At 44.9% G+C, this 25,317-nt stretch overlaps 1 protein-coding gene across 2 annotated transcripts in view; it reads left to right on the top strand.

Moving 5' to 3' along the window:
- The window catches only part of DNAH7 (dynein axonemal heavy chain 7), a 1,167,586-nt gene that overhangs the window by 229,773 nt on the left and 912,496 nt on the right, over positions 1–25,317 (top strand). For both annotated transcript variants that reach the window (XM_069615701.1, XM_069615700.1), the window contains one exon: positions 25,078–25,302. In XM_069615701.1, coding sequence (XP_069471802.1) covers positions 25,078–25,302 — 225 coding nt within the window. The remainder of the gene's footprint in view (positions 1–25,077; positions 25,303–25,317) is intronic.

Here is a 25,317-nt window from a genome sequence, read left to right as displayed (position 1 = left end):
AAGTCACTTTCCCTACCAATCTTTTCCCACCATCTAAACAATCTCCATGGGCTCTTCTTTCTTATTAGAAGGGCACTGTCTAGCCAAATGTCCTGAATGTCCGCACGAGAAGCATACCATGTAGTGGGTCTTGGGGTTCATCCTTCGTCTAGTTTCACCTCTCCCTTTTCTCTGGTTACCATAGGCTTTCTTTCTACCTTTGATCAGTCTCTCACTAAGGGTTTATAGGAACTTTCGTGGTTTCTATACTTGTTAGGGAAAGGGGGACAGGAAAATCCTTGCTGTTCTTTCCTGGGTTCTTCACTTCTATGAAGAGTTTTTAAATGTTTATTGGCTTCTATATTATTCTGAGCTGGCTAATATCAAACCTGGTCTATTTAATTGAAGAATTGCTTTTTGTAGATATTGGGGTGTAGGGTAAATCTCCAACAACCAGACAGATAAATAACAATTCTCTAAGTAAAAAGGCCCAGTGCACCCTTTTGTGAGTAGAACAAGAGCTTTATTTGTATACAAAAAGGAAATGGTGACAGGGTATTGTAAGCCCTCTGCCGCAGAGCTCTGTCTCTTCTTCAAAGCAAACAGCAAATTATAACTGTGCATCATCATATGTGATGCACACGATATACAGTGTTCATCCCACTCCTGCATTTGCTACCACCTATATACATACTACTGGTTACATACAAACCCCCAGTTCATTGACTCCAACTTCTTCACACATGGGTTTTGGTCTCTTCGCCTCGGGTTGCTGTTAGAAGATTGGTTAGGTTACTGAAATCGCTGCTGTTCCCTGAGACCTAATCACGTGATGTGCACCTAGCCATCAACATGAGCTCAGTGGATAACTTTGAGGTCAGTCTGGTCCTTGTGAATAAAGCAACTCTTATCTCATCCCAGACACAAAAGTGCCTCTGTCATGCCTCCCCGTCGCAATCTTGTATGTGTTGGCATCACCCTTTGCTCTCCGTGGAACAAATCACAGGCCAAGTTGTCATCTGCTCCCACCTTGTCAGCTACTCCTCCCAGAAAGCAGGTCTGGTTTTCCTGCAGGTCCCACTAATCACTCTAATTTGTGAAGGATTTAGGTGGTTTGCTCACAGACATCGGGTAGTTCAAATGTGATGGCCATTATCCTGGAAGGCGCTGGTGTCCTAAATCTCAACTTGTGTTTTGGCAGCTCAAGACCTCTTCTCTGGCTTCCATGGGTTTGTCCTTCACGACCAGCCGCAGCCCTACTCGTATTAGGCCGTTCAAATTCCTTCCTAATTTCACAAAGCTCTAACAAGGGGGGGGGGAGGGGTGTGTGTGTGTGCGTGTGCGTGTTTTTTCTATCTACCTGAGGTGGGGAGTAGAATATTCGAACACAAGGGCCTGTTCTGTGTTCTCGATGCTGCCTGCGAGGGCCCAGGCCTAACTTTGTATATGGTGTCACTTCTATGCTTCTCGTCATTGGGCGGGGACTTGTGACTTGTGTGGTGTATGTACAGAGTATATCTAATTAACTACTCTATGGGGCATTTTTAGTGTGCATTAGCCCTATCTAACTTTCTTCCATCAGTGCACCCCACACTACTTGCCTATGCCCACAGGACTCCCCACAAACCCCTGTACCCGCTCGTGTTTGTTTCCCGTGCATTAATATATTTTCCAGTCAAAATCGTTTGGGAGGGGCTGGAATCTGAATGTGTAACCCAACATTCCCCCTCTAGTTAATCCTCCATTAACTAATCCCTCCTATCTCCTCCTGTCCGCTTCATTCTTAGGGACCCACACCCTACATGCATGGCGTAACCTTTCCCCATCTCGGTCATACTTCTCCATGGTACATGTAAGGTAAATACAACCCCCATTACCCGCTAAGTCAATCCAGTGCTCCATATAATTCTCTGGCTCTGGTGGGGGTGAGGTTAGTGTCCGCAGGGGGGTATATGGGTCTTTCAATTCTGACCATACATGGCTTATTTGTGTCCTTTGTCTGAGTCTGCCCATACTTTGTACCAGAGAGAGCCATTCCTGCCCCAATTGTGACCATCATCATTGCACTGTTCGGGATTGTCTTTGCGCAGCATCAAACTATCATTTTGCACATGCAGAACATCACCAGCAGAAGCACCACGATGGGGACCAATATCTTCACCACTGCTCCGAGCCATGTTGGTGCCCACGAGAACAGTGTGTCAGACCAATCTTCGGCCTGCACCCCTGCTTTCCTTTCCATGTCTGTCTTCAACTTGTGTAAGGCCCCCTAAAATATGTGATAGGGACCCATTTTCTGTATCATTCGGGGGGACGTACGTGGAACATGACAGTCCCACTTTTTTTGCACACGCTCCCTTCCATCTCCATCAGAAGGTCCAGAACATACCGGTTTTGGAGGGTCATCAACCGGATAGCCTGCAACCCACTCTTGATAGCCTTCAGTTCTTGATCTGTTTCGTTTGCCAGCTGAATCATCTCCCACCTCACAATCTGTAACCACGTGGCATTTGCTGCAGCCTGAATCCCTGGCATCAAAAGGGAGGTGAAGAACACCTCCATCTTGGTGTACAGGTGGTATTTGTCTGGGATTACTTTGAGCAGTTTGGACGATTCTTCAGACAAATAATTCGATCTCCTCTTTCGTATCATCAGTGTGCACTCCTTTCTTTTTGCCCACAGGGTTTGGGTCGGAACTTGGTTCTGTTGCCCTATGGCAGGCTTAGGTGCAATTGCTAGATGTGTTTCAGGTACCACAAGAATAGCTGAGTGCATTGTTGTCAAGGCACAGGTGCCTCACCAGGATGGTGTTAGATGCAGGTATGCTTGCTGACTGCATACCGAGTGCCGCTGTTCCTTTAGCAAGATCTGAAATGAACCATGTTGTACTGCATTTGTTATTAGTTCCAACAAAACTCATATTCTTCAGCTGCTTGAACTTTCACTGGAACTTCTCGTGTCTCAATCCATGTTGGTTTCGACATGTATGTGATGCATATCGTGAAACAGTTCTTATTGATGTTCCATATCACTTCTTCTCCAAACCATGCCAACACCCCTGCCGCGCAGCTCACCACCGCCTTTTCCCATCTGTTTGACACGAACGGCACTCCATTCAATTTCAGCAGGGGTGGTGGTTTACATTGAGCACCATTATCATCTTTGGCGCATTTCTCTTCATCCGTATCCATTAATACAACGTGTACCTTGTACCCCTGGAACAGGCAGTGAACCCGACATAGTGCCAGATGAACCAAACACTGGGCTTCCAAGGATGGCATTTCCTGTAGTACTAACATCTTGGGTGCCCCGATGTGAGCAGACATAACAGCTCCCGTTATATCTCTGTTTCCCCATTGAGCGCATGTGATTACACCACACGTTACTGAATTCTGGATGGTGCACATCAGACATTGTGTGAAAAACATCTCCTTTATATTGAGCATATTATTTTCCTCATCTATTGCCCTTTTTACACACAACTTCTATTGCTATGAAACTGTGTCCTGTATACGTATTCTTTTGAGATCCACTATAGTAGTCATACAATCATCAGTGGGTGTTGTAGAATCAAAATATGTACTATTTACACATCACCCTATACTACACCCCCCCTATATATGACCTAACCATGTAATCTCACTAGAAAAATACAAAAATATACTGAAAAGAAACACACAGCAAAGATAAAAAATAAACATAGTGCAGCGATGCATATAGGATAACTTGAATGTCCTATGAAGAGGACGGGTAAACAGTGTAATATCAATGGGAAAAGTCATTTTTTACAATGAAATCAATTACACAACAATAGCAGCGTATTACAAAATATTACAAAAAAACAAATACACACATATAGTGGATCCTTGAAGCGATTATGTAGATGTGGAAAATATTCCGCTGTAATCAAATTTAAAATTTTCTGAGCACCACAATGCTTCCTTCAATATAGTAAATAACAAACAACACTCAGACAATATGTTCATAGACCGAGGTGATGCATGGGGTGCCCTCCTGACATTGAGAGGTGCACCCCATACTGAAGTTCCTTCACTTTGACCGCAAATCGAGTGGCATACACTACTATCTAAGGTCCATTATGTTCCAGCTGCGGATAAAGTTGTGGATATAAACAGCGTCCCCTGGATACAATTGGAGAGGTGGCGAGCTCGCAGAGTCTGGTGCAGTGCTGGTTTCTTCTTCCACTCACAGTGGTGCAATCTGTCGAGTAAGGCATTTTATTGACTTTAATTCGGTCAAATACAACATAAACTCATCTCCTAGAACTGACGCTGCCCTCTAAGCATCGGAAGCACTCGTCACAGGTGACGGCGGCATGTACATACCTCTTTCCATCATTATCTCGTGAGGGGAGAGGTGATGGTCCTAACAGGGCTGAGTCCTCAAACCAAACTGAAAAGGGCCTAAGGCAAGCAATGGGCCCAATTCTTTTTGAGGGTAACGCACAGTTTAGATAGGTTAGCATTCAAGAGGCCATTCATCCCCTCAACACCGCTGTTGTGCTGGGGGTGGTAAATAGAGCACATCTTGTGTTTGATATGTAGAAGAGCTGCAATTCCTTTAAATAGCTCATTAAAGATGTGGGTACAATCTATCACCCTTAAGATTCCTGCACACTCCCCATTGGGAAAACACTATCTCACTAAAAATGTTGCTGCCGATTTGGCATCAAGATGTGCACATGGACCAGCCTCAGTCCAACAGGAGAAGGGACACACCACTATTATGAGATAGCGAAAGGTGTTGCACCGTTCTCCCATATCTGCAAAAGCAATATGGCAATCTCAGAATGGCCTGCTTGGACGGGGCAATGTACCCTGCAGGGTCCTTAATGTATGCCCAATGTTATATGTCTGACAGACAGTACAATTTGATGTGAAAACATTCAATAACTCTTGCATGTTTGGCACGTACCAGTCCTTCTATATATCAGTGGCAATGCGCTGCTTAGACAAATGCAAGGGGTAGTGCAGTTGGTCGAATGCGAACAGGACCAGTTCTTGGGGCATCACTATTTTCCCTGTGCCAACCTGCTTCCAAAGGAAATCTGCGGGAGACTGCGCACACCCCCTCCTCTGCCATAGCAACTTCTCACTCTGCAGAGCTTGACCCTACAATTCTATAACTTCAGCATTAGGTAATGCAGTATTCGGAACCTGTGTTTGCAACTGCATGCTGGCAAGTGCTGGGTACTCTGGGATATCTGGCACTGGTAAATATGTGGCTAACTTTGAGAGTCATGGAAATAAACCTAACCTCCTTGCACTAATGACAGGTAATGTCACTCCTCTTTGGAAAGATGAAAGCTGCCAAACTGACCTGCAACCAAAGGTAGGGGAAATAAAGATGTACCCAATAGGTCACCACATTGGCCCAGAGGGCATCTTTTGGTCACCACCCCCCCAACCCAGAACATTAATTAGAATGCTATATAGACACCACGGTAGATTGGGAAAAAAGTTTCATAAAATGTAGTACATGGGATTATGGCATATGTGGAAGAGATTTAAGAAATATATGTAAAGTATGGGTGCCCAAGTGTATATATGACTGGCAGCAAGAAGAACATAAATATGACATAGAATATTTAGAGAGATTTCTCCCTCATGGGGAGGGAATGTTGGGAGTACAGTAACGTTGGAGAATACATCCAATGCCCCAAACATGCGTGAAAATATAAGCTTTGAAAGTAATTGTAAGAAGGCTGATTTCTCAATGGTAAATGCAGCTGCAGCTAATGCTTGTTCACAGGGGAACTGCCCATTCATGACCGAATCTAGCATGCCACTGTAATATGCCTAGATGTTTGTGGCCCATAGTACTATGTTGGGTCACAACTGTTATCATCATCTGACCATCAGAGTGTGAGAAAAGATAGAACTCTTTAGTGTAGTCGGGGATTGCTAGGACAAGGGCAATGGAAATTACATCTTTCAACTCCTGAAAAGTAGTGAGCATCTCATCAGTCCAAGTAATGGTACTTTTGGTCCGTTGGGCCTCTTTAAGGGCCTGCAGCAGTGGCCGGGTGTATGATGAATAGTCAACGACCCACGCCCTACTATGACTAAACAACACCAGAAATGTCTGCATTTCCTTAACAGTTACTGGTTGGGGTGTGCCACACACTTCTGCTGCATGTTCTGGAGTCACTCTCTTACCATTTACTTAGATCAATTGACCTAAAAACGGCATCTCCTGTTGACAGTACTTTGATTTTGCTCGCTCTACCTTGTACCCGTTGTCGGGCAACAACTGTAGCAATGCAATGAAATCTTCCCTGCACTGTTGCTCAGTAGTGCTACACACTAGCAGATCATCTTTGTACTGAGTGATGATACTTGGAACTTGTATATTACCTAAATCTTCATGCAAAACCCTATTCAAAATACTGGGGGACTCACAGTACCCTTGTAGGAACCTAGTATGTTGGAACCGCCTCCCGGCAAATGTAAACGCAGTGAGGTATTGAGAATCTGGATGTAGCAGGACAGAAAAGAAGGCATTCTTTAGGTCTATAACAGTGAAATGTGTTGCCACCATGTGTATATTACACAGTATCATGGCAGGGTTAGGGACAACTGGAAACTCTGCCTGTACTATGTTGTTAAGAGGATGCAAATCCTGAATCACTTCGATTTTTTCACAGGATAAATAGCTGTATTACATTGTGATTTCTATGGTACTATGATCCCTTGGTGCAGGAGCGTCATAATGGTGTCGTATAGCCCTTCTTCAACGTCCTACTCGGGGCGTCCCTGTGTAACCATGCACTGGCAGGGATATGTAGCAAAAACCACTCTAATTCAGTGTATGTGTAACCTTCAGAATTACATTTGTGAAAAAATGACTTCAATATTCTTCATACCTCAACAGAGGTTATGGATGCTTACATGGGCAATCCTCGTGGATAATTCACTATTATGTTGGATGTGCTTTCTTAATTAACTGAAGGAATCTTCATATATACATTGTTAGTTTATTTTATAATTCAAGTGCCTAAAAACAATACATATACATTAATATAACTGTTACCTTAACATGCATACTACACATTACTCCTTTCATACCATATACTGTGTATACAAAAACGGATAGAAAATTGATCCAAAAGTTAAAAGTGCATTGATGTGATTGGGTTGAATGGGACTTTTTTAACTATATGCACGCACTCCTAATATTTGTGTAACCAGTTACAGCCTTTCAGGGGTACTACAATGTAACCTGTTGATATTGCAGCTGTTCATTGCACATGTTCCCAAATCGTTCTTGTTGTCCTTGTTATTATAAAATGCTTGGTGCGTTTATAAAGTATAAGGTGCCTACTAGCTAAATCTATTACAATATTGATGACTCTGTTCAGTTGGAACTAGTCACTAGATCTGAACATGCGCTATTTCCGACTAGGACTTCGTCTTTATCAGGGCATAATTTCCTTCATACTGCAATACAAAAACATAAATTGAAATCAATATCTATAGCATGTGGTAATTTATATGCACACACAGGGCCTCATTATGAGTATGCCAGTCCGGTAACAATAGTGCCGGTAAGCTACCAGCACCGTTGTTCCCGGACCAGCATACTCCGAGTTCTGCGGGCTGGTGCCGTCCCAGCCGCCAGGTCTGACCTGGCGGCCAGAATGGCACCTGCCTGCAGACTTTGACGGATGCACCAGCAACGTTATTAACTAGCCATTCCCATTGAGTCCAGTGGAACTCGAATGAGGAGTTTCTTTCATCGGCGCCTGGCCGGCCCCAGTGATTCCCTATTGCCAGGAGCCGGAAAGAAACATGACTCCGGCAGCAGATGTGCTGTTTTTTACCGCACGGCTACCGCCAGAGTCACAGTGAGGCCCATAGTAGTGAACTGGTGAATTTATAATAAGTCTGTAGAGTAAAGTACCTCTTAACTTTGGTTCTCTTCTGGGGTCATAATGGGACTAATTGCTTCGATGGTCTGCTGAGATGGCCTTAGAATAGGGTTATGTGTTCAGTCTAGTTCCATCCTTGTAGAACCAAGTGCAGGATTCTGTTAAGAAAATACATTGAGTTAGGTGTCACCCCCCTCACTTTACATTCTACTGTGTCAAACATGCAGTACCAGTGTAATCGATAGGTTGAGGTTGCTAGTTTGGATCTGGTGCTATCCTGATAAATTGTACACTTACCAAATGTCTCCCTCTGAGACGCTGAATTGAAAATACTGTTGACAGCTCTTGTACTGCTGCTACATAGTTTCAAAGACTAGAACGCTTCTTACAGCATCTCTTTTATTTAATGCAGCCATATTTACTGAGGCGTGCTTTTTATTACTAATAAGGCTAAAAATGCAGCAAGTCAAAGGTGTAGTACCTACCCTATGTTAGCTTTTACTTTCAAGGGTCTCATCCTGGTGCATTTGTACTATGGAAAATCCTTTTTGTGTGTTGCTAGCTTTTGACTTGAATGGGTGTAATTCAAACTGCGGAATAAAGGCTATAGTTGTACTAGGTTTCTGTGTGCATCATGTTGTTTAATCTATGTCTGTTTTATAGTTCGCCTTCCTTGCATCTTAAATTGTGTTTACTTTCCGTGGGCGTTCTGTGATTCATTTACCTTCCGCCTGTTGCCTCAGTTTTATAGGCAATGAGTATTCACAGCATTCCTAGTTGCCTTTCTAGCAAAACTTGGTTTGGAGTGTTCGTTGTGTGCTGCAATCAAAAACATCATAATTGGGACTCTGGAGTTTTCTTGTTCATGTTTGCAATGCAATTATCTTTCTCATGCATACACAGGCTGTCTGTGTAATGCTGTTTGCTACATTTGTTGCTCTTACCATATGTAAACGGGCAATGTTCGCATATCTGCCAGTCAGGTATTTTCGCTAGTGTCGGTATTAGTGAGGATTGGGGTACGCTGTGTCAAACAGGCTTATCTATGTACCTAGAATGTCTCTATGGTACTAAATATGCAGTGTGTAGACTTAGCGGCCATCTTAACGTGCTGATGCCATTCATTACTTGTCTAAGGATCGCAAATGTTTTACTAGAGATGTTGGATTTGAAATAGGCTAAGTAAAAATTTCTAAACATGAAATTCAATCTTGAAATACATGAAACATGAATTCACTGTCTATAGACACAACTATAAAAGGTGGCATATTTGTTCACAAATGTAATTCGGAAGGTTACACAGATCTCCCTTCTTCTGCTGCTTTGGATAGAGGGTACTGTTTTACTCTGGGCAACACTGCACCTTGGTTCAATGTGATGCGTATTAGTGTGACTCTGCGCAAAAACCCTACATCGTGAGGGTTACTTGCACACAACTTGTCGGATATTTGTGGTAGATCTTCTTGAGCAAATGAAGGGGCACTACCTACCAATATCATGGGACATGTCAATACTGTATCATTATTTCACAAGTGACACATACGTCCAATATTATCTCCCTGTCATTGTTCTTATTATCAAAAAGATCCTTGTCTGTTAGCTCTCTCAGGGGTTGGGTCAATGCACAAAATGATGCGTCACTCTCCTCCATCTATGTCGGAGGGCACCCGCCAATACTGGTTGGCCACCTGCGGGACTACATTAAGAAGCACTGTGATCCCATATACAAACAAATCAGGGGCCACTGGTATCCCTCTCGCCACTGCGTCACTTCCCAATGCTTGTATGATCAACATAACCCTCATGTAACAAATACAAGGGGTCAAACACACCACTTCCTTTTCAGTAAACGAGATGGTCATGTTGAGCTTACTTAAGATGTCCCTGTTGTGAGAACCCTGAGGGTATTTTCCCAAGTAGATCCCGGGAATCCCTTATTCAGGTGACCAGGGACGTAGTTGCCCTCTCAGATTCCAACCCTAAGGATAGACTAATGAGGGAGGATCACCCGGGTAGAGGAACCCAGGATTATGCTCAGGTGAATGCCCAAAAGGAAACGCAGTATTATACTGAGGAAGAAGGTGAGTGGGATGAAGTCCCTGATTTCTTTTTTGGATTATTCCACTTCTACCTCCCTTCCACCCAAGGAGGCTCCCTTAACAAAATCCACTCACCCCTACACCTCTGCTAAATCACCTAGGAACCCAAACCCTGTTACACTCGGAAACTACCTCTCCCAGCATCCCTGTTTCCCATGTCTGGCTCGAATACGCCTAGTCATTCTCCTTCTCATCCCTCTGATTATTATTTTCCACACTCCCAACTGGCTCAGATAAAACACTACTGTTTCTACAATCCCCCTTGTTTATTTCATGATAATAATCCCGGTCATTCCCGTTTGCTTTACAAAACCCCCCTTTATGACACAAACACTTTTTTACCCCGTGGAAGACAGCAGACTAACGCGAGAGCTGTTTACCTGATATGTCCCGTACCATGGGGCAGGCAGTGTCAGGCAATTAAACAGAATCACACATACCTGATGGTCCTTGCCTTTCCCCACAGGGATAAAAGGTGGAGCATGAGAGCACAAGACGAGCAAGGCAGACTGCACAACGAGAGAGCTAACTCAGCACGGCAGTTCAAGAGGAGGAGAAAGACGGCGCAAACCAAGAGGGTGACAAGGAGAGAAGCAACATTGCCCTTTCCGAACAAGGCCTGTGAAACCTCAGCAGAAGTAATTGTAAGACCGGGAACAATAGCCAGCGTGTGTTGCAACAGATGTCAATGGTACACAAGATCCTCCTCTGCTGATAAACAAGCTGAGGAGAGACGCTTGTCTCTGTGGTACCAACCTTGACTACAAAGATAAAGAAAGCCAAGCGGTTCATCACAGCCGGTGAGTCGAGGGGAGAGTCGATAAGAGACAGAATGTGTTAAACAAAAAGTAGCAAACGGCTAATAGAACTTTTTAAACATAAATAGCTATTGATGATAAAAGGGGGAAAACCAGCAACAGAGAAGTCCGGCACCACGTAGGTGCTCATCCAGGAAACTCTCTGCGATTACCAGATTGTCAAAACTACCATAACCAGAAGGCCTTGGGAAAGGAGAGAAGTGGGTCAAAGGGGTCTTGTAAAATCCTCTGTACAGTTGAAAGTCTTTGACCGACAGATGATTGTGAAGCTAAGGGAAATTAATCCAGCATCTTAAGAGTTCAATGAGAAAGGTACGATTGACAAGATTGGAAAGAGTGAACCCGAAAGAGGGATTCTGATAAAGAGGGGGTGAAGGCTAAAGTCCCGAAATACAGTGTGTTGACAAGACTGAACACGGCCGATGGATGTCCACAGTGAACTGTACAAAAAGATATGAAGATTTGCGAATATCACCAATAAAATTGCATTGAAAGCCATAGTGAACGCAGTCGAGGGAGGGGAACAGTTGAGTGGGATCTGCGCCCGGAAGAGGAGGGGCCAAGGTTGAGAAGCCAACACCCACCGACATGTGAATGCAACAAAGAAAAGTACAAGAGGGAAAGCCTTTGAATGCATACCTTGCCAGAGAGAACCCGACAAAAAGAAACTGATATTGGAGAGGGGTTTGAGCCCAGAAGAGGGGGACACAGTGGTGAAGAGCTATCACCCAAATAAAATCAGAGAGGAACTCTATAGAACTTTTATTTGAATCTTTGTTTTGGATACGTTGAGACTGACAGGCCCTATACAGCAAAGAAAACATAGCTATCAGAGGTCCTGGTATCACTAAGGAACTTTCTAGGGATCTGCGCCTGGAAGAGGGGGATCCAGGTGTGAAAGGCGTCCCCTAACGTGCAAATAGAAAAAAAGGTTTGTTTATTATTTTGACTACGTCAGGCCCACTTCTGCAACAGACTTTTTGGTAGAAAAGAAACTTAACCACCGAAGGCCCTGATTGCTGAGAGCGGAACTGTTGGCTCGTGCTGGGAAAGCTCAAGGGTGTGCTGTGCTCCAGAATCCTACCTTATCCCGTGCTTAAAATATGGGGAGGGGAGACCCCAACTACCGCATCCTGACTTATTATTTGTGAACACTTCCTTCTTTCTTAACAACATTATCCCACACTCCTTTTTGTATTTAGCGTAAGGATTGGCAATAGGTTTTTCAGTATAGGCCCTTTTATTTTGATAAGACGCCATTCGGACTGCCTTATTATTGTTTGATAGTCGAAGCTAACTCCCATCTTAGTTTTTGATCAGGCGTTTTTCCAACCTACCTATACAGTTTAATAAACACACTTGAACTGTGATCACTTGTCTGCCTTTACTGTTGTCACCATGAGTTCCTTACACTACCCAATAGACTGACAGGGTTCACGGTGGAAAACGGCAGAGCCTGTATCATTCTGTCTCCTATCTTAATGGGCAATTATTTTGTAAACAAACCAATTGTACTGCCTCAGAGAAGCCTGGCACGTCTATTCCCTTGCTTGACAAAGGGAATCCTCCCTCATTAATACACAGTTTTGTTGCACGTGTACCCACCATGAAATTAAATGGTGTATTGCTTATCTCCACGCCAACCAAGGGTTCCCCTTATGGGTTGGCAGTGACCGATAGAATTGGGTATACTAAGGCTCTCTGTGGGCTGTCCTAGTCAGGGTACATGTTTGTTCCTGGAAAAACTGATGGGTTCCCTACAATGACACTGGCCCCTTGATAATGTATCACTGTGGTGTTGGGTACTGCGTTACTGTTTTGCACTTGAGGGGCCTGCTGCTGCCTGGGGTGTCCTGCGTGTGTTGGTGCACTTCTAGAAACTGGGGCACACAGCTGTGGAAATGACGGTGGGGGAGCTGAAGGGGCTGTGGGTAGTGGCATACTGTATGGAACTGCTGTGGGTGCTTGTAAATAAGGCTTGGGGGTATGAAGTGGGCCCTCCCTTAGTGTATGGGGGCAAATGCTGCTGCGGGTATGCAATCGCTTGTCTATGCCTGCATTCTCTTGAAAAGTGACTCATCTGTCCACAAGACCAGCACTGTCCTGCTCCTCCTCCCTCCCCGGGGCCCCATTCCTCTAAATCCACCTCATCCTTCCTGGAGCCCTGAGAACCCCCCCTTCCTCACTGATACCGAGGTGGGTACCCACCATTCCAATCGTAATCACCTCTCCAACTAGGTGCCGCTCGTACGTCTCCCTGGATCACTCTGGGCTCTAAATGCCCCGTCTGTCTCTACCCTCATTTCTGCTCCTTCCAACGCAACTTTCGCAAATTTCTACTGCACCAGTTTTGCTTCCTCTATTTGTGCCCTTGGAGCTATTTCCTTCTCTTTCTCTTTTAACCGTTTGCAATGATTGTAAAGACTGGTAGGGGGTGTCTGTACTTCTGCTCTCTATATGGTAGAAGAGAGGCACAGAAGACCCCAGCCAAGATTCTCTATTACGGTAGCAATGGACGAGCAATCAAGGCCTAGCTTCTCAGGAGGTGATGCAGGCTGGTTCTTAAGTACAGTGTAGTCCCCAAGCCCCCACAAAGGAATGTCCACACACTGTATTGGTTAGAACACAGTCTTTATATAATCAATAGTCAAGGTTATGTACACTTATCACAATAACTCACTTTGTACTCTGGAAAATCAACAATGGCAAATATATACAATTCTAAAGTGGTACCACCCTTTGTACTAGATCTTCTTAAAGTGCATCAACAATACTGTAACAATGTCACACCGATCAATAGAGTGAAACCAGCAATAGAGAGAGGAGAGAAAATAAGATGGTTGAACAATAGGCAGAATACTGGCCCCTACCAATAGGCACAGTTCTGTGTGGAGATCCCTCCACCTGGGCAACCTGTAAAATAAAGATATAGCACAAGCCCAGTCCATATATTGTTCTGCAAGTCTTATTCCCTCCTATAATGTTTTTACCCCCCCAATGTACCTGGTGGAGTCGAGTTCTTCGAAGAGGCGTCGACAGATCCTTCTTGAGCGACCCCCTTTAAAGCGGGAGTCACGGATCGTCGAGAGGCGTCGAGAAACGTCAAGGAACTCGGGGTTCGGCGTCGGGGAATCGACGGCCCTTCTTGAATGCCTTCCCTTTTAAGCGGGAGGCACGGGGCGTCGAACGTCCGTCGACAAACAAGGTAGAACGGCGTCGATGAGGCGGCAGCTTCGTCCGAGCGGTGCTCGTCGGCGTCGGAGCGTCGGCGTCCTGCAAGGCAGAGGCGTGCGGGGCACCTCGGTGACAATAGTTCTGGACCACAAAGATTGTGGAGACGGAGGCCCAGCAAGGGCGTCGAGTCGTTCGGGTCTTTGTGGTCTTCGGGTGGCGGGAAACCCACCGGCAGGTTTCTCCTCGGCGCGTTGGTCGTCCTCGACTTTCTCCGGCAGGATAAAGCGGTCGACGGTGCGGACGAGGGAGTCCTTCGATTCGAATGTTCTTAGGCAAAGGAGCGGGCGGCTCCGGTCGTCGGTGGCACGGCGTCAAGTGGTTCCCACGGCTGGGCAACACAACTTCGACGGGCCTCCAGCGGTTACACAAACCTGCAAACCCTGGTCGACGGCAATGGACTTCGATGGCGTCGATGTCCGGGTGCTTCACTTCGATCTCCTCGGCGGTCCCGTCTCGGGTCGGCAGCCTTTCGAGGGTCTGTCTTCCAGGGCGCTTCGGCGAAGATGGAGCGGTGCTCGATGGTCCCTCGGAGCACGGGAAGAGGGCGCCTTACCAGGTCCTCTCTCGGGTCAGTCCTCGACGAATTCGGCAACCTTCAGATCTGTCGAAGCAAATGCAACAGCAAGTCGTCTTCTTCCAGCTGGACGTCGAGGATCAGCAATTCCAGTTACTCTTGAGTGGAGACTCAGCTTCTGAACGCTTCTGAACGTTCCTGAACGTTCCTGAACAATTACCAGTGGTGAGAGGTCCCCAGATATACTATTCTGTCTCTCATCCACACTGCTGGCATACACTCAGCAGCCAATCATACAGAGGGGCATTCATGCAGTCAGTCAGCCAATCAGGCACACAGTGCATTCCGGCCACACTCCTCCCTCTCAGACACTCACAACAAGGAATGTGGATTGGGACAAGTACCCAGCCATTCAACACTACACACTGCATTCAGGCCAGTTTCGGGCAGGGCTGTCTCAGTCTTTGTCTCTCATGCCAGAAACCAGACAACCACAACAAGGAGTGCATATTGGTCACACACTCCATTCACCCAGGTCCCACCCACAGGAGGTACCCACAACATACAGTCACTGGGAAGGCTCCAGTCAGTCTAGCTGGGCCTTCACAACAACACCATATATGGAACTTCCACCCAACAGCCAGTCAGGGGGAAGGGACAGAGTCAGGGCTTCCCAGGACTTTGGGAAAACAAGGTAACAGGCAATAGAAAGCAAGAGGCCACAGGGGCCATCTTGTTTCCTATCAGGAATCAACTGACTCCAATGGCAGGGCCTGGGTATCCCAAAATGGAGGACACCCAGAGCACCTGTCAAATTCAGCATGGAGCTGCTACCAGCCCATACCCTGCTCTGTGGGCCACCCACAGGTGCCTAAAAACATACACTAGGGGCACAGGGTTGTACCCCTACCCATGGGTGCCATAAGGGTATCCCATGGGTCTGTTCACCAAACCAAAAGAGAGAGCTGCACTGCCAGGAGTCCCACATGGACTCCTGGGCAGAAAACATGACAGAACACACGATAAAAAGCAGTAAGGAACAAGGATTCAGAGGCCCTGTCCCTCTGATGCATTTCCAGCATCACAATAATGCACATTAATAGACTGTATTTCTGCCCATCAATTAGCTTCAATCCCCACTATCTTATTGAGGGTCTTCTATACTTCCTTTGGGAGTCCTCTTTCAACTACAAAATAAAAGAATGGAATCACCTGGTCTCAAGAATCTCCTGTCTTTGCCCTCCACATCTCCTGAATTTTCTAAATTTACTGAGCTGGGTTTTCATCATCCTGCATTGTCCGCTCCATTATTTATTGAAGATTTGGAGTATCTGGATATGCACACTGCAGCGCCACCATTACTTGGGGTCTAATGTCATTAAAATGTGCTCCATCATGGCTATCGTCCCCTAACTTCACTCCCGGATACCCAGCTTCAACCCAAATGTCATCTTGTTGATCCCCCAATATTACAACCAATAAACATTTCAGATCTCCTACTGCCAAAGTATTTCCGGCCATCTGCTTCTCAAAGGCATATAGCCACTTATCTGCTCCAGCGGTGAGAGATGGGACATGGGTCCATGGTATGTACCCGGCCCTGCCCGACTCCTTATGCAATAATGAAAACTGCACCTCCACTATCATGGTCACTTGCTTCTTCCCCATCTGCATTCTTTTCATACGCCCGTACCTATTCCTTAACCTAGGTCCGCACAAACTCTCATCTCCTGCTTGCGTCCATTCATAATCCTCATCAGACCGTCCTGTCACATAATCCAAACTATCTGCCCGCCTTCTCCTTCTCTCCTCCCTCTCTTTCTCTATGTGCACATCCTTAATCGCAGTACTATCAGTTCTAAACAAAATGTCTCCCGTTCTCCATTTGTCAGTCCTAACAGGCGCTTGCTGTCCATCTCTCCTATCTATCTTTAACCTTGCTAGTTCTTCCTCTGCCTTTCTCAATGCTTCTTTTAACTCCTTCTGTGGCTTCTTATCTGTTTCTTCTTGTGCTATAGCCCTCCCAGCTGCAGACGCTATAAGATTGGGGAGGTTCTGATACCGGGCCGTTGCGGGTCGTGGGGGCGCCGTAGCGGACAGAGGGACGTAAGTAGGATTTGTGTATCCTGACGCAGCACGTGTGGGGAAACACCCTAGCAGAGGAGACTGGCGTGATTCTGTGGGGGACACTGGGGCAGGAGGTACTGTCAAGTCCTGAAGCTTCTTGTCCGCAGGAGCCGCTGAACCCCACAGACCCTTTTGAGTGCCTGGTCAACAACTGATTTTTTAACACAGCTGAAATCCTAACTTTCCCAAGGGAAAGGGAAAGTGGAGAACATAACAAACAGATTCCTGTCTTCTGGCACGACGGTTATCTACGGTGCACCTTTTTGTGAGACGAACAAGAGCTTTATTTGCATACAAAAAAGGAAATGGTGACAGGGTATTCATTATAAGTCCACTGCTACAGAGCTCTCTCTCTTCTTCAAAGCAAACAGCACATTATAACTGCAAAAATCATCATCTTTGACACATACGATATGTAGTGTTCATCTCCCACCCTCATTGGCTACCACCTATATACATACTACTGATTACATATGAAGCCCCAGTTCATTGGCCACATCATCTTTGACTCCAACTTCTTCACACGTGGGTTTTGGTCTCTTCACCTTGGGTTGCTGTTAGGAGATTGGTTAGGTTACTGAAATCGCTGACCTACCTTGAGACCTAATCACGTGATGTGCTCCTGGCTGTCAACATGAGCTCAGTGGATAACTTTGAGGTCAGTCTGGCCCTTGCACATAAAGCAACACTTTTCTCATTCCAGACACACAGACGCCCCCCCACCATCCCTCCCTGTCGCCATCTTTCTATGCGTTGGCATCACCCTTTGATCTCCCTGGTACAAATCACAGGCCAAGTTGTCCTCTGCTCCTCCCTTAGCCACTCCTCTCGGGGGACCGGGCAGGTCTGGTTCTCCTGCAGGTCCCACTAATCAGTCTAATTTGTGAAGGATTTTAGGTGGTTTGGTCACAGACATCTGGTAGAGATCTGGTAGTTCAAATGTGATGGCCATTATCCTGGGGGGCCCTGGTGTCCAAAATCTCAACTTGTGTATTGGCAGCGCAATACATCTTCCCTGGCTCCCACGGCAGCCCTACTCGTATTAGGCCGTTCACATTTGTGTGTGTGTGTGTGTGTGTGTGTGTGTCTCTCTCTCTCTCTCTCTCGTGGCCTGCGAAGGCCCATGCCTAACTTTGTATATGGTGACACTTCTATGCTTCTCGTCATTGGGCGGGGACTTGTGAATTGTGTGGTGTATCTACACAGTATACCTAACACTCTATGGGGCTGTTTTTAGTGTGCCTTAGCCCTCTCTAAATGTCTACTATCAGTGCACCCCACACTACTCTGCTATGCCCACAGGACTCCCCTCACATCGCTGTACCAGCTTGTGTTTGTTTCCTGTGTATTAGTATAATTTCCGCAGTCTAAATCATTTGGGAGGGGCTGGAATCTGCTCGTGCAACATGGCTTTCCCTCTCTGCTGGCGAGCCTCTTTGCTCCACCACTCCGGCTTGTGCCTCCAGCTTCCACATGCCTCAGAGGGTTTCTACCATCAGCGCTTTCTAAAAACAACTAGCATGCTCATTGAGCTTGAGGCTCCTTCTGCTCAGCATTATTTCCTTCATCCTCCTCGTCCACATTTTTAGGTGATTGTGGGAATTGATGTCAACTGATGCATAGTATTTGAAAAATCTCTCTCAATGGTTCTATATGAAAAAAAAAGTTCTATATGAAGTGGAATTTAGAACTGAAAAAGTTACTCCTGGACCTTTAACCTTTTAGACCATGGATGGGAGTTTGGCCTAAAGGGTGTTTGGAAAAGGTTTCTCTAAAAGGGGGGGAACAGATTCATGGCAATATGCCATTAGGGCATTGGATATCAGCGGGTCTTTTCCATGGGCTGATGGGAGATACCAGGTCTCATCCAATTTAGCCATGACATCTCGCTGGTGGTTGTCTCCTCCCATGTGATCGTCCCTCATAAAACTTACCCCAGGGTCATGATCAGGTAGCCGCTGCCGTCCCTGGCCACATGGGGGAATCTGTGATGACTCCATTGGATCCATCACAGTTCTCTCGTCCGCTGTTCCAGCCAACTGACTGAGCGCCCTTACCTGTGTGCAAATGTGGTTTCATCCACCCAGTATTTAGTCTACTGTGTTCGGTCTACAAACCAAATAGGATGGAGGGGAGAGCAGGACCCTGAATTATGAAAACATTACCTTCATGATGATTTGGTACTCTTAGTCCTTGCTCCCCCTCCTTCACAATGCCCTGCCTTTCCCTCTACGCAAATGCTGTGCCACAACCTCCAATATAGAAAATATGTTTCTATGTCACAATGTCGACTGTTGAAGGCTGCACAGAGAAAATGGCTGCTTTCTTAAGGTCGATTTTGTGCAGCCTTCAACGTGTGGGGTTCTGACAATTACGTTGGGTTTCATCCCCGGAGCACCTTTTGGAAGCTGCTCCCCAATCCGCCTCTAACCTTTTTCAATCAGGGGGGGGGGGAGTTCGCCTCCAAAACCCTTTTTGCTCCTATGTCCTCTTCCTTCCCTGCCACAAATATTGTGCCCCCACCACGAGAGTCTCTCTCTCTCTCTCGCTCCCTCTCCCTATCCCTCTCTCTTCCGCCCCCCCCAAAACACATACTTGTCCATAATGCCTGTGACTTCCCTCTTTAGAGACGTGACTGTCAGCCCCTGCACATACTCCTGTGCAATGTTGGGGCAGGGCTTGGCAGGCCAGTGGGCTTGCAGGAAATGGTATTCAGTCTTTTTTTGCACCCAAAAAACAGATTGCGGACAAAATACGTAATACAAAAAAAACTGGCGGATTTGAGAGGTGAAGCTGGTGACACATCTGGTGCGTGGGAGGATGCTTGTGCTTATCGGCCCCTTCCAAAACGCTTAAAGTGAAAACATCCTCTTTTGGAGAAGCTGTTTTCTCTCCAGCATGAGGTGCAGGTATGCCCAACCAGTTGTGAAAGAGAGAGGGCAAGGACTAAAAGTGCCAGAATCACCATGAAGGTAATTATTTCAGGCATTATCAGTTGAGAAAGACATAGTGCTATGGAATTAGAACTCTACATTCAGCCTAAAAGATGAGGAATGGTTGGGAGAAATGGGAAAACTCGTGACCTTTGTGAGGGTAGCATACAAAAGGGGAACCAATGTGATCAGTTTATGGATGTCTAGAATGGGTACGTAGAAGTCTATGCAGACATATGTGATTTTCTAGATAATCTCCTTTCTGCACCTAAACCACTAGCCTGGTTTACTTATAAACTACCCACTAGCTCTAGATTAAATAATACAATGGACAACATGGCTATAGGCTTGTATATGTTATTACTCTAGCCTATTTGTTTCTTTCCACTTTTCCTCTATTTCCTCTATTTCTATAGAAAAAACTTTAATAAAATGTTCTTTGAAGAAAGATCAGCTGTGGAGATGGCAAAGAGAAGTTTAAAGGAGGAAGGTGGAAAGTTAAGACTAGAGGCAACAAAGGTGAAGAGGAGTGTGGAGGAGGAGGGGAGAAATTGCAACCATAAAGAGAGGAAGAAATGAGAAGCATCGAGGGGGGGCGAGAGGATGAGAACAAAGAGAGGAGGCGAAGGAGGAGAGAAAAGTATTAAGGAGGGTGGTGAGAGAAAGTTAACGTCAGAATGAAAGTAAGGAGGAGCTAGAACAAGAGAGAGAAGGTGTGGACGGGTAATAGAGAGTATGCTGGAATGTTAAAGGGGCAAGAACAAGAGTCAATAGGAAGAGGAGAAAGGGGATGTGGGTTAAAGAGGAGGAAGAGATAAATAGCAAGGAGGAGGTACACAAGGAATAGGGCAGTAAGAGATGGGGTTGGTTGACATCCTAAGTCTTAGAGAGGCACCACTTGTAGTGGAGGAGCAGCACACAGGGGAGTTCCAGACAGCATTTACAAAGGCTGCTTGGTGTTAATCCTCAAAACCCCATGGCCCAATACAATCTTAAGAGGCTGACACCTATACCTCCATTTAGATGACCTGGTGTGGTGATGCCAGTTTTTACAGGTGTGGAGGAGGAGTGTGGTATCCTGATGCACTCTACTAAGGACAAGAAAGACATCACATCCAGCAAATAAATAATTGCAGGACACTTAATATCCCAAACACTGTAGGTGACTATTTTCCTGCCAGATAGGTACAGTGTAAGGGGTAAAGGGAAGGACTAAGGAACATGGTACTAAGAGAAGCCTGGCTAGTTTTGTGCTTCTACGCCTTCACCACATGACCTCATTTAACACTAATCTATTATGTTCTCTTGTTTATAATAAATTCCTTAAACTATATTACTTGGTGTAGAGTATTTCATTGTGCCTTCAGCCATGACACCACACATCCTTTTCACGCCCATTTTCGCTTTCTTTCATTTCACCCTCTTCTGACCCTCTTTCTCACCTTTCCGAACTCCCTTCCATCTGCCTCCTCTTCATTTCCCGTCCTTTTCTCATTTTATTTACCTATTTCATTTTCGCACCCACTTTCTTTCTCCCCTCTTTTTTCTTTTGCATGTCTCATTTATTTCTATTCATTTGCTTTTTGATGCTTTCTCCCTCTCTCGCTGTCTCTTGTTACGAAGGTTGGAGTTTTGAGGGTGCAGACTTCTACCTCCAAAGCACTTCTGTTTCACAGTGTGAAGTCTTTGAATGTTTTGTGCTGCCAATCTTAAGCATATTACATCGTTTGTAGGGAAGAAATAGTCTGGCGATGTAACCTTGGGTGCATCTGTGTAATGCTTTTTGCGCTAAGTTTAACTTTAAATTCTGGTCATCACTTTTTGGGGGGTGCACAGCTTTTCAGGCAGAAGCGATGCAATAATTTTTTACTTGCCAAAGTTGAAGAGGACTTTTTGTATTTTTCGGCCCTCTTAGCTGGGAACCCTGCATAGGTGGTCTTACAGTAGTCAAAGCACAATGTTACTGTATCAAGGGGTTTATAGTCATAATGTCGAAAAAAAAAGTCGACAAACAAAAATGTCGAAATTTTTTTTTCGAAAACAATAATGTCGACATCCTATACTTATAATGTAAAAAGTCATTTTTTAGAAAAAAAAATGTCGACAAAAAAATGTCACTTAAAACTATCAACACCTCACCCAACACCCCCCTGCCACCCCCCACCACCACCCTACCACCCCTCATACTCAACACATTCTAATTATATATTTATTTATTTATTTTTTCAATAAATAAATAACCAAAAAGAGTATCATTTACTATTGGGGGGGTCCCCCCCAACCCTCCCCTCACCCAACACCCCCCTGCCAACCCCCCACACCACCCCAACCACCCTCTCACCCCTCATACTCAACACATTCTAATTATATATTTATTTATTTATTTATTTTTTCAATAAATAAATAACCAAAAAGAGTATCATTTACTATTGGGGGGGTCCCCCCCCAACCCCCTCTCACCCAAGACCCCCTGCCACCCCCCCACACCGCCCACCCCTCATACTCAACACATCTTAGTTATATATATATTTATTTATTTATTCATACAATAAATACAAAATTTCGAAAAAATATCGAAAAAAAGTCGACATTATTGTTTGTCAACATTATTTTTTTCGACATTTATTTTTCGAAATTTTGACTGTCGACATTTTGACTGTCGACATTATGACTGCCCACCGTATCAAGGAGTGGAATTTGCAAGGTGAAGACCCTGCAACGTAGGGACATATAGTAGACGTTTTATTCAGTTACTTTGTTGACTTGAAGGATGAATGTGAGGGAGATGTTGAAAATGATGTCCAGACTGTAGAGCTTCTACTTCAGTGTTGAAAGAGGTCCCAATGTTGATGGCTAATTGAGTGGGATAGTAGATGTTACTGGGGTATGTTTATGGGAGACCCGAGCTCATGCATCCCAACTCACATGTCCAGACTACAGGTCACCAATTCTTTTCTCCCTTTCTGACCTATTCTACACGGGGTGGGAGTTCACTATACCCCTACTTTTCCCCAACCCTGTCCTTTTCTCCTTAGATCCCCATACAATTTACCCAACTACGGCACATAGTTTAGCATACGTTTGTAAACATTTACCCTTAAAATGAAATCCAGTATCATATAGTTCTGATATTGGCAGCATCCTGTTACTGAAACAACAAGGCTAACAACCATAGGATTCTGCAACCAATGGTGGTATTAAGAAAGGAATATAATTTGATCTGGTAGGTGTGTAATGCGTGGAAGGACGGGAAACATTGTATGTGATTTAACATCCAGTTTCATTTAAAAGCAATAGAAAAGTGTGTGGTTGGTGTTAGATGCAGCAGAAATACCTCAAGGCTCTTTCCAAGCTTCTCTGGTGCCTAACAGCTCAAGTCAGATATTTAGGGAGGCAGTTTTTTTATAAATTAATGGGAGCAGATGTCAGATTGCAGTCACTGAGTAGATCAGATTGTTCCAGGTGGGCACTGAGGTGGTCGGAGGTATTGGATTTGAGGGCATTTACCACACGTGGGAGAATAGAGGCCTGTGTTGTGTACTAGATTTCTGGATGGGCATTTGCTTTCTTCAGTAGAAGGGTGATGATAGTCAGTTTGTGCTGCTGCATGACAAATCCTTCCCTGAGGGAGTTATTTAAAGAAGTCTGTGATATGAATGGGAGGACTGGAAAGCACATGTGTAGCACATTGGAATTGCACAAGTTTGGCAAACAATATTGTTTCTGGGATTTAAGGATCTTTGTTACCTTCGTCACAGATACAAGGCTGAATTCGCTCATGGTTGCAGGCGTGGGAATTTCGAAGTTTCTGTTAAGTTAATCAGGCGATTTTTGCCAGGATTGTTTTGATTTTGCCATTGACGTAGGCCATAAGGTTGTTGCAAGGGACTTCCATGTTTTTACTGATTCCAGATTCGAAGTACATCTATTTTTGCCAGGGTGATTGCTTACTTGTAATTTATTGACAACTAACTTGACAATAACTGTGAACTGCTACCAAAGTGCTTTCCTGCATATAGCAATAGTTGAAAATCTGCTACAGCCTTTCAGGCTAAAATATATTCTGATAACTCTCCCCAAGAATTGCAATAGGTATATTACTATTGTTTCAAAATTGCATTACCGTTGCAATGTATGAACCCAGCAATCCAGATCTTTAATGCCTTGAAAAAGCAACTGCCAATGAGAGATTTCAATTTTTAACACTGCAAAAATGAACCGCCCCCACTGCCCATAAACATATGTAATACAGATATAATTTGAGCTACCCTTTGCTCCAACTTTCCGGAGGCCCCACTATCCATGCATGAGTTGTGGACGCATGGTGCTAGGAGTTGAGTGTTACAGTGTTAGGACTGAAAATAGGTGTGGGAGCCAGGTGATGCTCGTCTCTGGGGAGTAGATTTGGAAGTGAGGCAAGGCATGTGGAGTGTGACTGACAGTTGTATGGTTTAAGATTTGAAATGATGCTGTATGTAGGTGCATGGAACAATAACCAGCAGACCAATGCACGGCATAGGTCTGCCGCTGCAGCACCACAAAGGCTTTACAACTGCATGAGCAATAGTACACCATGGAATGGCAAGGGGATGGTATGTTGCAGGCCTATCTGTGAAAAAAGTAGATCCGTGACCTGACTGGTCATGAGTCACAACTCATTGACAGCTTTGCTTGAACATGAACCACGAAATGAGCGTTGCTCCATGTCAAAAACCCCTTATGAGGTAAACAGGGATATTTTGAAGGACATATCTAAAAAGTGCCTTTGTTTTGTGGTATTACATGTCAAAAAATCAATAGAAGGAAGGAGGGTAGCGTTTTGCTAGAAAATAGGAACTTCCCTTCAAATATCAAGGCATTTGGCAACCACACTGCCACCAGAATTATAAGACAGACATAGGAGCTTTGACACAGAATGAGAGCATGTGACTGGTTAAGGGTCAGAAAGCCTTCCATTCACTAAGCTAAGCAGACGCAAGCTCAGGCAAGCACCCCAGGAGTTGCCAAGAACTTGCAAAGGCATATTCATGCCAGCCTTATGAACACACTCGTTGGCAAAGATAAAGACTGACCAAAGCTGAAATACTTCCCTCCCTGTGTGAAACTGTAGCCACTATGAACACTTTATTGGCTGTGCCAAGTTGTATCATATTCTGGGGAGTCCTGGTCACCAAACGCCACGCCCAGAAAGAAAGACTAAGGTATTTTTGGAGAGACTTTGAAGTTGTAATGTGAGGATCAAATGTGTGAGTCTAATCCTTCGTGGACTGTTTTATTGTGCTAATTTATTTTCAGGTGACAGTTAATGTCTAATATATCAAGACCTTTCACTAAGTATCTTGACTTCCATTTACATGTGGTTGCATTGATCTCTACCAAATACAGTAACTTTAGATTTTAACTCTTGTATAGGTAGGGAATGGGATAAGATATGGTTCAATGAAAATGTAAACATTAATTCCTCCATTTTGTTTCCTCTAAGGCATATGTGATAAATGTGGAAAAAACCGACATGGTCGAATTGGAGAACAAACTAATAGATGCCAAAAACCGTCTGGCATTTTTGGTCGATTATGCTGTTTTCTCCCCGTCAGACATTCGTTTGAACAACAATACGTTTCAGTGGCATGGGAGGATGGAGGATATTTTTGAAGAACACAGAAAGATAATAAAGGAGAAGACAGAACAATATCAAGACGGACTTAAGGTGAGAAAAAAATAA

The sequence above is a fragment of the Ambystoma mexicanum genome, chromosome 9 (assembly GCF_040938575.1).
Source record: "Ambystoma mexicanum isolate Mex_15411 chromosome 9, UKY_AmexF1_1, whole genome shotgun sequence".
NCBI classification, from domain to species: Eukaryota; Metazoa; Chordata; class Amphibia; order Caudata; family Ambystomatidae; genus Ambystoma; species Ambystoma mexicanum.
The sequence above is the reverse complement of the archived record's forward strand: the minus strand, read 5'-3'. Positions and strand labels throughout refer to the sequence as shown.